We start from the raw sequence: 17,825 nt of genomic DNA, 5'->3' as shown, positions 1-17,825 counted from the left end.
CCTGAAAACCCAGTTTGTCTGCAACCTTTGGGCTTGCAAAAGGCCATTTTAAATGTATGACTTTATAACTGTGTAATATGGAGGCTAGTCTCCGCATTTACACAGGGTATCTTTATTTGTAGGCAAGAAAATATTTATATGTGTTTTATATATGTTTGTAATCATTATTTTATTTATTGTATCATATTATATCATATCACACAATATATGATGGCCCCCATCCATATATGTTCTGTATATAGAGAGTAATGCTAGGCTACATAAGTTTCTATACTGTATGTGGTAATATATATAGTGTATAATAGAGCCATCGTTAATATTATTATATTAAATTATTACAATATCATTATATTCTTATTGAGATTAACACCTGTGCCTTTACTACTTCAACAAATCCAACAATATCTGCTGTGAAAAAGGCCCATTGTTACCTTCACCTTCAGTTATCTGCATATAACCTGATATAATTGCCTGATTCTTTGAAATTAGGTCTTTCTAATTAAAATGTTCAACATCTAACAGGTCTCTGTTGGGATTGCACAAACTTGCATCATTTTGTGTGAAAATGCTTTTATGTTTCAGTATGTCTCTATTAGAAATGTTACATAAACTGTTCACACTGTACACCAAACGTTATTGGATGACTTGTTCAGTTTTGAACACTAGGGGGCGCCCTCTCCACGTGACATATTTATAGGAAAATCCACCCTAAAACATAATTTACATCGTGTCATTCCTTCCTATAACATTGTAAAGGTTGGTTACAGTCCTGGTTGCGCTCCACAGACACAGGCAGTGACAGGCCCGTGGTCACTTTGATTGGAAAATGGTCATTCACAGCTACTGTAGAAAACACATCTTTGAGCCCTCCAGTCCATCACTATTTTCATTGTCAGTGGATCAAACTGCAAACTGCTGCCCCATTACATCACCAATTAAAGTTCTGATGCACCGACTTAATCACTGGTGTCTTTAGGGTGGATTTCCCCTTTAAAGAATCAATGAGTCTTTTGATCTAGATTACATCACATTCTGGAGTCAAGGATAAACTTAAAACATTAAAAATACAAAGGTTACATCACTTACTGCATTGAGTGTGACAGCTGGAGGAGAGCCATTGTCTGGACTATTAGATAGATAGATAGATAGATAGATAGATAGATAGATAGATAACATTATATAGATATAGTTATATATATATATATATATATATATAGAGAGAGAGAGAGAGAGAGAGAGAGAGAGAGAGATAGTTCTATAGATAGATAGATAACATTATATAGATATATATAGTTATAGATATATATAAGGAGGGAGATAGATAGATAGCTAGATAGATAGATAGATAGATAGATAGATAGATAGATAGAATGTATGACCTATTTCATTGTCTTACATTATATTGTCTTAATTAGTATTAATTAGCCTGTGATTACTATTGGTTATTGACAAACCATCATTTTCCTGAAACTCCAGAATGAATTTAAACGTATTTATTCCCTCTATGGCCTCTATTTGTTTTAACCATAGACCATAAGTCAGCCTCGGTAGAGAAGGTATCAGTCTAACTAATAACAGGTCTGTATATCTGAGACTAAATCCGCTGTTTGCTCTCCGCCTCTTCTGTCTGCCTCTCCATCTTTTCACACTGTGTACCGGACCGCTCAAACGTGAACGCTTCAGCCAAATTATGCAACAGCAGTAACCTCTGCCGGCCTCCTATTGGTCGCTCAGCGTTCCATCGAGGGGGCGTGGTTAGAATATCTTTACGTACCATTGGCCGCGTCTTCGCAGGGGGCGTGCCAGCTGACTTCATTCACAAATCTACAAGCAGAGCGTCTCTCCGACATGTGAACGTCCCTCTGTTTATACTGATGAACACATGTCCCGGCTCAGCGAATGTGAGCGCTGCAGCCCCGGTACAGGAAGGAGTTTCTCGGGCTTTGAATAGACGTCAAGGCTTGTTGTGATTTATGGTCAAACTTTATGATAACATACAGGCCTATTGTAGCCTTGTTTCATGAAACCACTGGCCATTTCATTGTCGACATTTGATAAGTAGTGTTCAGTATTCAGTGCAGAGTCTCTTAGTGTGACTATCTCAAAAGGACCAGTGTGTGACTGAAACAGAGTTAATGGTGGATAATATTGCTGAACTGAATGAACACTATGTTGTGTTGAAATGTGAAGTGCACTGTGAAGGCACTGAGGCATATGCAACCACTTGCATAAATAGAATAAAGGGAATATATATTTCACTTTTTGACAGACTGACAGACAGGTGCAGGACAGAGAGTGTTATTGTTTCACAGCTGCCCTGGTTTCCAGGTGAAACATGATATGTTGCTCACCCTTTCCAACCAGAGTGAAGACAGTTTACTGTTTAGTCTCTTTAGGCCTCGGTCTTCCTTCAGGCGGGTCAGATTTCTGTTATGGTGTCTAAAGCTCTCGCCACACCTACTTGTGCATTTGGCCTTACAACTCCTTTCACTACTGGAATGCCTGCATGCTTTCACGATGAGCAAGACTTCAACACAAAACATTCAGGAACCTTATCAATATGATAATCAATTTGAATTATATATATATATATATATATATATTAAATATATAACGAAGCTTTCTTAGTCTTATCCTTAAATAAACTACAGGATCCTCTGCTGCTTGGCCTACATGTCACATGAGGACACAGGCCTCAGCAGTGAATTTACAAATCAATTACACTGTATTAAAACTTCAGATGCAGCATAACTGATTTTATTCCAGATGCACTTGACTCCATTTCCACCTTGAGAAAGCCAACTGAAGAAGGCTGTATTTTCCATATTAGGGACCAATTGATGTGTTGCACTTTGACCCACTTCATCGCCAAAAGCACCAGGCTTAAAATGGTCACTCCTATTGAATTCTCAAGCATGTCAATACAAGGGACGATAATGAGAAGAGGATTGAGAGAGAGAAAAATAACACAGAAAGCAGGTGGGGGATGGGACCAACAGGGGGAAGGGAGATGGAAATGATGGGGGTGGTCTTCAGAACCCATGAACTCAGAGGAGGTTCAACGGGTTCATGTGTTGCTGAGGAATGCTATGGGGGGTGGAAAGCTTTTTCTATCGACCTGGTGCCTGCTAAGTATAAACAAACAGGACCCTTTCCCCAGGTTTGCTATTAACAAAGGTTAACTATTATTGTGTTTTGACCATAAAATGGGTTTGCTCACCTGGCGTCAAGGTTACTAAGTGACCGTATATAGCTTTAAAGCTCAAAGACAGGTATTGTCAGTCAAACAAGGACATAGCCTGTGTGTGTCTGTGTGTTGAGCAGAGGGGTCGATGGGTTCATGAGTATGTTGTATGTATAGTGGGGGAAGGGAAGATCCCTTCATCCCTGACATGCAAGGCGCTTATAGGCATCCACAACTTCTTGTGCTTTAACCGGGCATTTCACATCTAAAAATACCGTTAAAAGCTAGAATATTAGCTGACCTCTGATCTAAGTGTTGTGAGGAGAGAAAATACCAATACATCGGATGAGTATGGTGCAGATAATGTGTGTGTGTGTGTGTGTGTGTGTGTGTGTGTGTGTGTGGTCTATACATATACATTGATGGTATACTGCACTGGATGTTTCAACAGCAGGTCACTGAGTTCACTTTGTAGTAACCTAGAGAGGGGGAGGCTGCTACATGGCCATAAACCATGGACTGACTTACAGCATGATGGTCCGATCACTATAACTTACATTTTGATGTATGAGTGATCTTATTTTAACAATTGAGTCTCAATGACTCAATTGGGGGGGAGGGGGATGTATATATGTTTTTACTAAAATAAGGTAAAATATCACCTTTTTATTTCCTCTCTCTGTCATTTTATCACTCGACGTGTTTTCCTGTTCTGCGACCTCAACGATTGCAACACTTTTTCTAAGGGAATGCTACGTTAACGGATGTTTGTGACACTAAACATTTGAGTTGCAGAGCCTGTTTGTCAGATTGACTTACAAGACAATTGAAGAGAGTATGGTACATTCTGCATAAAACTGCAATAAATATACAGAACTAAAACAATGTGACAATAACACATTTAGTGACAGTTATAGTAGCCAAGATATCTTAGATTAAAGGGTTAAACAATTATGTTTTAATAATAGGTTGACCTATTCCTGGTAATGTTGCGCAACCCCTGCCATTAAAAATATTATATTCCAGCAAATGTCACATCACATAGGTTATTTGGCCCTATAGGATCCTATTGTACAGCATAGGCCTATTGATGACTTTACTCTTGAAGAACTTTGTAAGAAAGGCTGAAGTAAGGAGGAGGGAGGCACAGAGGTGTATATTACTTCAGCATAGCAATCAAAAAGAGGGTTATTAATGTTGCCTGGAGACTGACTCTACACACAATATACAACATAAGAGTGCTACTATATTGTCATATAGGGAGGATGACACGGTGTGGCTGGACCCAGTTATCAAATGTCAGCCTTTAAATTTGATGTTCAGTGGACATGAAGGTGATTATTAACTCTGTTTCACAACTAATATGTTTATTTTGTCAGAATGTATTTTATATCCCCAGCAAACGTCCTTATTTATTTCTCATTTTAAATTATAGGCTTCCTCTCCTCTGATTATAGGTCTGCCAAAGAGTCATCTATGCGTTGCTGGTGTGAGTTGGCTCTGCATGCATTTATTCAATTAAACCCAAATCAGTATTCCTGGGTTGCATAAGGTTTCTTATTATTATCCGGGGTGCGCATGCTGTTGTTGTTTTTTTTTTGGGGGGGGTGAGTGTGAGGATGCAGGTTTGTGGTGGTAGGGGGGGATCATACTGTGTACATCAAATGCATAGAACATATTGTGCATCTCTCGGGCTGGCGCCGTGGTGCGTGCGTGTGTTTACACCCGCTGTAGCTGTAGTAGAGCAGTCCTCCCCCAACCCACCACCACCAAACCCTCCACAGGCTCCACACCACGCACACGAGTGACACATGAGTGGGCAGGACCGTGAGTGCCCGGGCCGCCGTCCAATCAACTGCGAGTAAAGCAATCACTGGCTGGAGGGGTCGGCCAATGGCGTGCGGCCCTGCCGGGACGTCGGCCAATGGGATGCGCGTAAAACGTGGGCACGTGGATTCGCGCACATGCTGATGCTCGTAAACTGCCGAGAGAAAGAGCCAGCGGAGACACAAACCGATGAACGGCCGGTCGGGCGGTGTGTATGTGTGAGTGTGTGTGTGTGACTGAGAGAGATAGAGAGAGAGAGAGAGAGAGAGAGAGAGAGAGTTGAGGCTGGGCGCCCCGATGCTGCTCCAGCTCCGGAGTGTGTCCTGACGGATCTGTCGTATCAAAAGTAGGAGATAAAGCCGTTAGCGACTGTTTCCGGCAGCTGCTATTTAAATCTCACATTACTGAAGGTGAGTCTCTCCAACTGGGTTTTTTTTCCTGTTGTTTTTGTTTTATGGCTAACGTTTCCCTAAGTTGGCAGGCTAGCCTAAAGGAATTTCCTGTCCCGCTATATCCTGTATGACAATCTGTTAATTCAGCCAAAAGCTTGTTTATTTCACATTTGCTCCATCTGTGTCTGTTAATAAACCATTAACACGTGATTGCTGTGCGATTTCTTTTATATTATTGATAAATCAACGTTTCTCCACCTTTTTAATATTTTTGATATTGTTGTCATTTCTGGTATTCTAAATGTAATTTGTTACAAAACATGCGGGACGTTTTCCTATAGAAATATGCGGGGTTGTTAATTCCTGTTTGTGCGGGGCATCGTGGTGCGCAGACACAGACAAGGCAGCCAACACCTGAGACGCAGCATTCATGGTCCATGCCTACCTGTGCAGACTGTACCGACACATGCACCATCACCTCCATCCCCATCCCACCCACCCTACCTCCATCCCCATCCCACCTACCGTCATCTATGAACTATATCATGAAAGGGCGTTGGGGGGGGGTGAAAAAATAAATACAAGAACCAAATGTAATTGTTGTGTTCTTCCACTATCTGTATCAGTTGACTCATGCAGATGCTGTAAACAACGTGACATTTAGTTTAAAGAGGAAACAAGTAGCCTGAGGGGAAGCCAGGCATCAGACAGAAATAAAATGTGAATGGCAGAGCATTTTGTATGCTGTAGAAGCTGAACAGGGCTTGTTGAAATGTTTTTGTATTCCTGAAATTGAGGCATTGTGTGGACTCAATGGGTGGTTCTTGCTCTTTTTACGTCTGTGTGGGCACACTGCAAAAATCTGTATCACTCTCCTTTGTCTGTGAGCGAGTTTAGACTTTATTTCTGAGACTGGTAAAACTGGTGTTGGTGTGTGTATTAGTTGAGTATATTCCTGTGACCCCCCTTTAATTCCCCCCCTATGTGTTGGTGGGATCAGAGACCAGCAGGCACTCAAAGATTACACAGAGAGAGAGAGAGAGAGAGAGAGAGAAATGGAAAGACCGAGGCACATGGCCAGAGATACAGAATGTAAAATGTGAGTAAGAGAGGAGGAAGAGGAGGAGGAGGTGGGTTGGTCTGGAAGAGGAAAGGAAGAGGAGCAACCAGGCTTGTGTGCATAACGAACAGGATGAGCTGAAGGGAGAGCAGGGAGAGATGAGAGGCATACAGAAATGCAGCCGTAGAGGAAAGAGAGAGGTTTGTGTGTGTGTGTATGAATCCAAGGGGGGATGGAGAGCAAGCCCGAGACAGAGAGGAGGGGCTAGAGAGAGCACCGGAGGCAGTAGGGGAGAGAGAGAGCAAGAGAGAGAGAGAGACTGCCTATTCTGATTTCACTACTCTACAAGCTCCCATCCCCCTCACATTTTACTCTCCTCTCCAGTCTCCAATCTCCTCAATGGGAGCCAGACATGCACTACCATTGTGTGCCTACTGCCTACCCCCAGTCCCACTCTGCACCATGTTAAACTAGGGCACTGGTATACCCACCATTTTGAGTAATTGGGGCTATTATTTTTGGGAGAGAGAGATAGGGAAAAAAATGGAGTGTTGCCAATTGGAAAGCAGTTCTTTCCTATGATTTTGTTTCACTGCCTTTTACTTCTTGTCTGTCTCTAGTCACAACTTAAAACATGCTGGTTTTGGGCGTTTGGGCCAAGCCTATTTTTTTGTTTCTTCTAAGCTGTCATAATAACCACAACCCTCTGCTGCTGCCCCCACAGCAATGCAGTCCCAGGGCAGCACTTCCTCTCAGCCCTCCTTCGATTCCCTGAGCTCCAGCGACAGCCTCTTGTTCAGCGACTCGGAGCAGGCGGAGGACGACACGGATGTCTTCCTGACAGACGGCTCTTCCTCTGTCATCATCGGTGGCGTGGGCGGGGCTGTGGCCAATGGAGACAGAGGATCGGAGAGTCCTGGGTCCCAGTGGACTTGCGATGGTTTCACCGATAAAGAGGAAGAGGAGGAGGCATACAGGTCGGAGAGCAGCGGCAAGGCCGCTCACATCAACTTGGGCGAGACAGATCCTACGAGCCAGATCCCGAAATCACAGGGAGACCTGCTGTTTGCTCAAAAGGTGAGGGACTGGGCGGAGGGCCCAGAAAAAGAGAGGGATGACAAAGCAATGTGTGTGCAGAGGAAAGCCCAGCAGACTGATTCAGATAGTGAGGCCTAACTCAAACTCAGTAGTAATTTATCTTCTCTCCCTCTTCCTCTGTCAGTGTGCTGAGCTGCAGGGTTTTGTCAGGCCCCTGCTGGAGCTGCTGAATGGACTGAAGAGGGGCCGATTCGACCGCGGTAAGCAACCTTACATCACTGCTTTCGACTGGCATCTAAAGTTGTGAAGCTGAACACAGGTTCACATGATCTGAGTGGTCTCAGTTCACTGTGATACAGTGTTCCCTTTGTGCAGCAGTCTGTATTGACGCAGCCTATTGATGAAGTACAAAGTGCAGCGTGTGTGAAGCGACAGTCTTGTGGCTGACTCATCAGCTCACAATATCACAAAGTGAAAGTGGTGTGAGTGTGTGTGTGTGCTACAGAGATATTGTGGATGTCTACATGTGCACGCTTTTTTCCTGCGACTGTGTAGTCTCAAAAGTGTGAATGCTGACTGGGTTATTATGTTTTTGACTGGCAGGTTTGAGTAGTTTCCAGCAGAGCGTTGCCATGGATCGAATCCAGAGGATCGTAGGGGTTTTACAGAGACCTAACAGCGGGTAAGATGTTATCCACATTGTCCCACCATCCACCCTGAGTGTTTCTAACTCTCTGTAACTATCTGTTATTCATTCTCATCTTGCCTCTGCATCCCTAGACATATTAGTTCGATTTTACCATGTAAATGATTATTAAATTGGAGTAGGGACCAGTGAGGTAGTCTTCCATTTCTCATCTCCCCTTCCATGTTTTATTGAACAGTCCTTGAGGTAGGTAGAGTTACAGCAGTCACTGGCAGTGCAGAGAAACACAAAACTTACTTATCTAGCTCCATTTGCAGGATCACATCCAGATGCTTTCAGTAATACATGTGCATTGCCATCTGTTCCTCAATTAAAATTATTATCCATCTTTTGTAGGGAGAAGTACCTGAACACTCTCCTCCAGGTGGAGATGATGCTGAAGCTTTGGTTTCCTCAGATCACCACTCAGCCTGTCTCTGCAGCTTCCAGCGTTGTCGCATCGCCCGCTCGATCCCTCCAAGAAACTTCCAGCTCCACCCCGCCGCACAAGCACAGGGATCAGTTACATATTCCCGTCAAGGTGAAAACACAGGCATTCACATAAACACAAACAACCCTCCTTTCCCTTCAACACCACCATAAACTAACTTATATATTGTAAATTACTCTCCTGCTCATTTTCCAGAAGCGCAGACTCAGCTGGACAAGTACGGACTCCCCAACGCCCTCCCCTGTGCTTCTGAAGTGCCCTCGTATCAGTGCAGAAGAGAAGAGGGTGAAGCAAGATCACGCTAAAAGGGACAGCCCTCCTCCCTCATCGTCGGCATCTGACGCCGACCAAAATTCGCCAGGTGTGGCTGCTAACAGCCAGCTAAATGAGGACACAAAGGGAAAGGACAGTGACAGCGAAGAATTAGGCAAGCCATCGAACTACAAAGCAGGTCAAAGCTCTGAGCCAAGCCTGACGTGGGTTCACATCGCCCCCATCCTGTCCCCACGAAAGGCCTGCCCTTCACATGAGGGCACAACAGTGGGAGGTCACAATGACAACCGGCCTGTCACTGCCGTCCTTCCACCCAGCAGGCGGGGCAGTCCAGCTACACAAGACAGCTCTATCTCTTCTACCACACCCTACAAGCACCCCAAAAATCTGAAGAAGCCAATCCGGTGCCAAAGCCAGCCTGTCACTGGACAACAGAGTGAGACCATCGAGATCAATCAGGATCAAAATCAATCTCCTCATGTCACAGTCAAGCCTTTGCCCAGGCTGTGCCCCACCCCCTTAGAGACCTGATGCATTGAACAAACAAAGAGCCGGCAGCTCTGCTTCGTTACACCACCAGGCCAAGAGCTGTTGTTAAGAAGAAGAAGAAGAAGAAGAAGAAGAAGAAGAAGAAGAAGCGAAGAGGCGAAGAGGCTAAAGGCCTGTGATTATAGATGCATTAACGAGAGGTGGAGGAAAGAATTGTGGGGGATATATGTTGAAGACAAATGATGGATCACACGCAACCCCTCATCAAGACACTTACAACAGTTATTTCAAACAACGGGACATGTGTAAATGAATCAAATCTATCAAGAGTTGATAATCACAATTACATAATAATCTAAACACCTGTACAAAGGGTGGAGTTGAGGGGCATAGGAAATCATCTGAAGCTCAAAGGCTGATACAACTGATTGAGTAATGATCAATTGGAGAGATTTTTGAGGATTTTTCGAGGAGAAAGTAATTGTTTCTCTTCAGCATGAAAGCAATCAATATATTCAGAGATGAATGTTTCGGCAGACATCTAACTTGAAGGACACACTCCATCTGAAAGGCTGATTTCAATATTGAGAGTGAAAGCTTCCAAGGTTTATTGTGATGAGGTAATGCTAGTTAGGATTAAATCCAGAGTGAGGAACGCAGGGTGAGCTGAATTTTATTCTAGTCTCATAGTTGGAGACACGTTTGACCTTACATTCACTTGTAGATAGAATCAAGGCATCCGTCTTGAAGAGGAAACGTGACATTGACATCATTGAAAATCATGTAGCTAGTGATGTGACAAATACAGTGTAAAGAACGCAGCATTATACTGTACATGTATACTGGTGCATCATTGGAGACTGTGGGGGGAAAAAATGATGTCAACAACTCGCAAATGTAATCCAAGAACTGTCCGAGCGCTTGGCTGGCAGATCTGTGGCAGGGCATCGAGAGGAGTGACATCACAGCGGCCAGAGGTCACATAACCTCTCCTGCCGTGCCCTCCGTGAATCAGATGTTTCTGCCCGGTCCTCAATTTGCAAACTGATGGGTCTTGAAAATCCAGGAAAGACCAGCTGGAGGAAGAAAACAAGGACCACTCAAAAGACATATGACTCTCGAGTCCCACAGTTAATTTATTCATGTGTAGATCGGACACTGCATTTATTTATTGTTTGTATTTATTTATTGGGCAGCTGAATATTGCCTGCTGTGTACTTGCACAGTTTGGCCTACAATTTGTTTGAGGCGATTGGGAAGATGCTGTTGACAGTTTGTTTGTGGTTTTTATTGCTTAAAAAAACAACAACGATGGAAGTGAAATCTTATGATTGGACTATTGGACTTCTGTGCCTTTTACCAAATAGGATGTGTTCAGAAAAGCATTTGGTGCTTTCAGTGCATTCATACTGCGTTTTGATTGTTTGCTTTTATTTCACAAAACCAGTACACATTCAATCATGAAAAGCCTACATGTAGTCGTTTTTCTCTCGCTTCAGAAGTTACACACAGCATCAAAACCAACAGTATCATGGACTGTCCATCTCCTGCTTAAAAACCGGCGTCCAGCTCGTAGTAATCTGACATCTACAGTCAATCCAAACTGTCTGTATCTCCAACCTTTACACACACACCAACAGCAGTGGCTACTATTTGTCATGTAGTTTCGAAGTGAAGCCTTCCTTTGGGGCTTTTCTTTTGGTTCTGATCAACAGGGGAACAGACTGAACTGCACTTATAGCTGGTTCTCTTGAAAACTTGAAAGAACAGAGAAAATATAAACGAATGGGAGGAAATATTTATTTGCACCACCCTCTACTGCTGCTATTGTTCTAATTCCAGTTCTGATTTAGATATTTGATAGGAGGCTCGCTCTTTATTTGGAAATCTGCTCACAATATTCTTCTAAATGTAGGATCGGGAGGAGGGGGTTTTAGCGATGTCATTGGATTTACCTATATTGCAAAAGAATTGTAAATATTTAAACTAAAATATTTTTAAATTGGTATGAGTGGTTCATACAGTATATTTACATTAATTGAGAGGAGGGATATCCACGTACCGGACTCCTTTTTAAAAAGCACCACGTGTGAACACAGAGCTACTGGCAGCCTGGAGTAAAGAGTGTTCGAACCCTCAGTCATAGACCTGGAGTCTTACCCCATCGCGTCTTTAAACGTGGCGGTGTGATGTGCCAGACGCTGATCAGAGGCGGAGGGGGGGGTTGTGTCCCCCACCCGACTCCTGTTTTTATACAGTTGTGGTATGACAGAGAAAACCAATTGCACTTATTTTTCATTGTTTATGTCCTTTTTCATGTATGTTTTCTACTGCAGCGACCACTGCTGATTGGTCAGAAATAATATGTCTCATTTATTTTAGCTGCCTTTCACTTCTTAAACTGTAAAAGCTGACTGTAGTCCCCAACCCACCTCTCCCCCACCTCCCCTCCCCTCCCCCACTCTGCTGCATTCGTCTGCCCTTGCCCTCTCTCCTTCATCTCCCTCAATCCTGTTAGTATCTTTTCTTTCTAAACTAAACTCTGTCTCTCTCCCTCTCACCTCACCTTGACATGATATTTCTCTTCTGGCTACTTTTTCAATAATGGTGAAAAGGAAAAAAAATCTTTTAATAAATGACGCATTTTTGAAATCTGAACTATGTCCCTGTATTTTTATTGTATTTTTATTATGATTATCTCTGTTCAGTGAACACATTTGCTTATCTAATATTTGACATCATATGTGACAATGTGAGTAAGACTCGTGTTTTGGAAAGCAGCTCTCACTAAACAGATGTGCGACTCAATGGGGTGCAGATTTACAGACTGTACATTTTTAAGTGTGTGTGTGTGTGTGTGTGTGTTTGTGTGTGTGTGTGTGTGTGTGTGTGTGTGTGAGGGTGATGAAGGGAAGGAGAGGGTAGTGAGAAGGAGGGGCGGCATGGTGTGAGACTACAGCCTTGGTAATCTGACTGGTAGTAGTGGGGGGGCTGGCTGATCCTCCAACCAGCTGCTTCTACGGAGTGCAAAACACTGCTGTTCGTGTGCGCTGGTTGTTTATTTCGTGAGATCACCGTGAGTAAATACTTCCTATGGGCAGTAGAGATGAGCCTGGCATGGTTGTGTCTGTAGTGCATTCCTGGTACAGTAACAGCAGTCAAACAGGGGGCTCAAGTCCAATTCTGAATCCAGGCATACTGATCTAAGTCCCTCTAAACAAAATCAAGGGGTGAAAATCAAAAGATAACCTCACTGATCTCACTCACCAAAAATCATCCTGTGCGTTTGTTAAAGCCCATAAAACTTGGCTGCGTTGCCATTGATTTTCTATCTCTGCTGATAACTCAAACACACACTGGGTGCCACTGAATTGTAATTTTATGTCACACAAATCAATGTGATTTTTACATCAAAATGTACTTAAAGTCAGAGTCAAAAAACTGTGTACTTTAAGAGATAAAATAAGCCAAAAGTCCAAATATTCTCTGCTTCACTAATGTTGCTCTGATTTACATTATTATAAATGTGTTTGGGTTTTGGACTGATGATCAGACAAAACAAATAAATTTGGCTCTGGTAAATTGCGATGGACATTTTTCATTATATTTGACATGTTACAGACTAAACCATCATTTAACTGAGAAAATGATTAGCTGATTACTTGATAATGAAATTAATCGTTAGTTGCAGCTCTGATTTCATATATTGAACCAAATATTAAATCCAACTTGACTGAAATTCCTGAATTCAAAAAGGCTGAAACATTCACCATTTTCTCTTCACATCCCATGGATACTGCACGCACATGGGCACGAGAGTGGCAAATTTTAAGAGGGTGTGGTTTGATTTCTCCCTGTTCAGACGGGATGAAATCACCCAAGCTGCGAGTACACACACAAACACACTCAGAGTCATAAACACACATGGACACGCGTGTGCCACTCCCCACTACACGCTCTGACACACTGACTGGCTGATTTTGTGATGGGCCTGTCTCTGACACACTGACTGTGCTACGTTACAACAACAGAGACCGCCCTCCCTCCCTTCCTCCCTCTCGGCCCCCCCTTGTATCCATGCAGTTTTTAGCAGAGAAGCCCTTGCCCTCCATCTCCCCCCGCCACTACTCCCCCCCCTCCTCTGGAGGATGGAAATGAGGGGCAAGAGGAAAAGGACGGGAAGAGGATGTGTGGAGGGCACAGGGAGGAGACCTCACCTCACTCAGTTTTGGGGAGCATGGAGGACATTCGTTGTTTTTCCCACTTGTTTACAATAATAATGAACATTTCTAATTTGCTCCAACCATTTGTTTTGTGTTTGTGTGTTTTTCACTTTGCCCTCTATGATTTTTTAAAAAAGTTTTACATCCCCCTCTACATTAAAGCCAATTTAGCATGCTGTGTTTAAAGAAAGTCTTTATTACACCACATAGTGAGCAGAAGGTTGAGAAAAATCATAGCTATTGCATCATAAATCTGCTCAGTAGTTTTCACTTCTCTATCCAACAAGCATGTGTTGGATTAATTGAGCACGTGTGTCTGTGCATCAATAGGATTGCACATAATGAACTTACTGCCCCTCTTATCCCTTGTTGTGTAGGTTTTAATTGTGGTTCCGCATCCCCTTATTGGTTTTAACAAGTTAAGGGTGTCCAGTTCTACTGCCTGTGCTGAAGGGGATGACACAATTAGGGTGCTTATTCACTCAATCTCAACTCCCCTCCCCCATAATTCACTCACTGCACTCCACTGAAACTCACGTGAGGTAAAGCCACACTGTGACTTTATAACTACACACATACACTCATGTGTTCACACAAATGCAAAGACATGATAGGAGCACACTCACACACTTGCTCTTACTCACCCCAAGTCCTCGGGGGGTTTTAGTGCCGACTAGTCCCAAAACAGCCTCGATGCTCATTAAAATTGCACAGTGGCCAGCCCTGTGATGGAAATCTGAGCTACTTTGAAGTCATATCTGCTTTGCTGGAGCTCACAGCGATGACGGGCCTTGGTGTGTGGGGTTGAAGATGCTGCTCTCCTCGCCATCTGTGGTCCCCATCACCATGATGTCACCAACAGGGGACACGGTAAACGGACAGCGATACGAGGACTACATTTTCAAGGACGCACGTGTATCTCATGACATTGTGTGTGATATTTGGGGCACAGGCGAGCTACAGGCAAATAACATCCCCATCAGTTTCTTTGGCCTGAATGTGTTCTCGGGAGCCTGCTCGTGATGACGCCATCTTACACGACTGCTCAATTATTCAAGTACAGTGAGTGAAGGGGAAACACCAGATAAAATATACCGAGGACAAGGAAAAAGAAAGGTGTATAAAGCAGGCAGAGTTTGCAAACACTGAGGGGGTTATGAATGGGGAAAGAGTGAAAGATAAAAGCTCACACTTCTAGTGGAAAACTTGGCATTTTGCACATGCACTCACACTTGTACATACACCGAGGTCCTAGCAGCCCATGTGGGAAGTATAGACAGTGGAGTCCCCAGAGATTGTATCTTCCAAGATGATTTACAGCCCCTGTCAGATACAATGAAATAAAACTGGGTCAGCATGATGAAATATATCATAACCACACCACTTGATTGATCAAAAAGCTGTGAGAAGGAACATGGAGGATACCTTAAATAAAGTCATACATTATCCACTTATGTAATATTTATAGCAGAGCCATAATGCACACATTAATATACTCAGCTGACATCACTTTGTGATTTAGTATGCCGAGGATGTTGGGGGGGAAACTGAGCAAATGAAAGGAAACACTTGTGAAAGACTCAACAATTAGTGCTTTGCTGATATTGGACTAGGCTTAACTGCAGACTAAATGCCTGGCATTCCAGTAATATAATAGATTAATTCATACAGCTCTCACCACACGCCCCCATGATGCCGTTTTACACTTGTTTTAGCTGCACAGACAAGTGGAAGTCACTACTTTCCAGTGTGTGTAGGAGCCTGCTTGTGTGTGTGCATGTGATCCTGTGTGTGTTTTGTTTTTTCTGCGTATATATCTGAGGTATTGTCATATTATATGCTGAGGTGTCATTACATAATAGAGTTGGCTGAGGGGGGGCGGACAACACATGTGAGGTGCCGACGAGGAATTCAGGTTGATCGAGGGTGGAGGAGGAAGAGGAGGTAGCTGAGTGGGTAAATGTGATTGAGTGGCCTGCTAATCATTTGATTACAACCAGATTAGGGATTACTCTTGTAAATGTATATTTAACCAGGTTGTTTATCCAAAATTAAGGTCAAAATTGGATTGACTGAAACACAAAGCATTATATGTAGTGCTGAAATGACTAATCAGTTGATTTGTTTATCAACAAAAAATTAACAGAAAGCTATTTTGATCATGTATTTAACAAAAGTACCAAACATTATCTGGTTCCATCTTTTAACATGTGAGGATTTGCCAGATTTCTCAATGTTGTATCATTGTAAATTACATATTTTTAAATTTTGGAGTGCTGATACAACATGAAAATGTACCTGAAGACATCACTAGGGTCACAACTATCAGTTATTTTCATTATTTATTCACCTAAAGTTATTTTCTCAAAGAATCAATTAATGGCATGATCTGCAGAATGTCAGCAAAAAGCTAAATATGCACATTAAAATTCACAGAGCATGATGACATCTTAAAATGTCTTGTTTTGTCCAATTAACAGTCCAAAACCAGGAGACATTCAGTTTAATATCATAGAAGACAATTATTCACATTTGAGAAGTTGGAATCATTTCTTTTTTCCCCATTTTACTCACAATTAAAGTTCCAGCGTGTAACATTTAGGAGGATCTATTATCAGAAATAGAATATAATATCTATAGGGATGTTTTCATTAGTGTATAATCACCTGAAAATAAGAATTGTTGAGTTTTCGTGACCTTAGAATGAGCCTTTTGTATCTACAGCTAGAGAGTAGGTCCTCTCCCTCGGAGGCTGCCACCTGGAACCGTTTCTACAGTAGCCCGAGTATTCAAATGGTTACAATCTGCAAATAAGCATGAATTACGTCTAATTGTTATGCTTCTTCTTTAAAAGCTGTCATCAAACATAGAGTCACTGTTTGGTCCAGTGTTTCCTCTATATTCAGGAGTGGTGGGAACGGGTCCTCCTCTATGGAGTCCACCATGTTGGACCACCATGTTTCTACAGTAGCCCAGAACGTACAAACCAAACAATGGTTCTAGATTTTCATTTTTCTGCAGCCACCGTAGTTTCTCCTACACACTTGTATCAGGTGGGTGAGGCGAGGGCTTTACAATCAGCAACTACACAGCTACTGCCACTAAATCCTACACACTAGTCCTTTGTTTGATTATCAAGATAGTTGTCTGTTCATTTTTTGTGGACTGACTAATCATAATCAAATGTTTCAGCTCTGAACTTCACCGTGGGTGCTGGGGAATTGTGTCAGTTGTATCCCAGTTCTCTGTTACAGTATATGCACCTTAAGTCTCATAATGTTTTGATCTAGCACATTGACCAGAGAGGTCACAGAGTGAACTGGATCCAAAGTTGTGTTTTTATACACAAAGAAGCTTGTGAAACATCTCACGTTTCAGCAATGAAGTTTCTCAGATTTCCTTCTTTATTCTGTGGACCTAACAAGAGGTTTCCTTTGAACTACCAGATACCAAATTTGGGTTCTGCAAACCGTGCAGAAAGCTTAATCTAGTTATTTACATAAATCGGGGCTGCAGTTTGCATATAAACATGGATGTAAACAGTCAGTAAGTGGGTGAGGGAGTGAAGCCAGACGGTAAACTGTGGTGAATGTGTCCTCGATGAATCAGCATATGAAGGGTTGATGATGGGACTGTGCTGTTCAGTAGGAGTAATTAATGGTAGGTATAATGAATGGCTGACATATTGATGAGTGTTATAACTGCAGAAAGAATATCTGTCAAACTATAATGTGCCGTATATATACACACAGTTTATCCTGACGCTGGATAGTTACACAGAACATTAGCACTGTGAGTGACGCTGTGGACGTGGTTTGTGGATGGGGGGGGGGTTGGGGGCAGGCAGACTAGAATAGCCTCTGGCTCACTACTGCATTCATGCTCACACTACTACAAATGCACCCAGTTGACCCACATCACGCACAGATAGAGGGAAAATGAAGGGGGTGGGGCCAACAGAGGAAGGAAACAGAGATCACCTGACAAAACCAGAGAACTGGTTTCATGACTAATCTGAGGTTAGTTGGGTTATAGTTCACTAGGTTCACGAGAGACCGAGTGCTAATAAAAGGAGATTGTGGATAGGTTGTATTTGTTTAATGAAAACCAAGTCCTGAGCTTGGACAGGCAATTGGAAATGTAAAGTACTCCCATTTATTAATCTTAATTATCTTTTTCCATTGATTTCAATGGCATTTAATA

General features: G+C 42.7%; 1 protein-coding gene across 2 annotated transcripts; it reads left to right on the top strand.

Moving 5' to 3' along the window:
* The first annotated feature begins 5,156 nt into the window (after positions 1-5,156).
* Positions 5,157-12,057, top strand: LOC127367392 (circadian-associated transcriptional repressor-like). Of its 2 annotated transcripts, none has more exons than XM_051407174.1 (6): positions 5,157-5,421; positions 7,188-7,540; positions 7,686-7,761; positions 8,105-8,183; positions 8,544-8,727; positions 8,836-12,057. In XM_051407174.1, exons 2-6 carry the CDS (start codon positions 7,190-7,192, stop codon positions 9,439-9,441), a joined length of 1,296 nt encoding a protein of 431 aa, XP_051263134.1. In that variant the 5' UTR covers positions 5,157-5,421; positions 7,188-7,189; the 3' UTR covers positions 9,442-12,057. The 2 variants fall into 2 exon arrangements, with proteins under 2 accessions (XP_051263134.1, XP_051263133.1); XM_051407173.1 differs by having other exon boundaries at positions 5,160-5,421; positions 8,833-12,057.
* Positions 12,058-17,825: the final 5,768 nt, after the last annotated feature.

This window comes from Dicentrarchus labrax, unplaced genomic scaffold (genome assembly GCF_905237075.1).
Source record: "Dicentrarchus labrax unplaced genomic scaffold, dlabrax2021, whole genome shotgun sequence".
NCBI classification, from domain to species: Eukaryota; Metazoa; Chordata; class Actinopteri; family Moronidae; genus Dicentrarchus; species Dicentrarchus labrax.
Note: the sequence above shows the minus strand (reverse complement) of the source record. Positions and strands in the feature narration are given on the sequence as shown.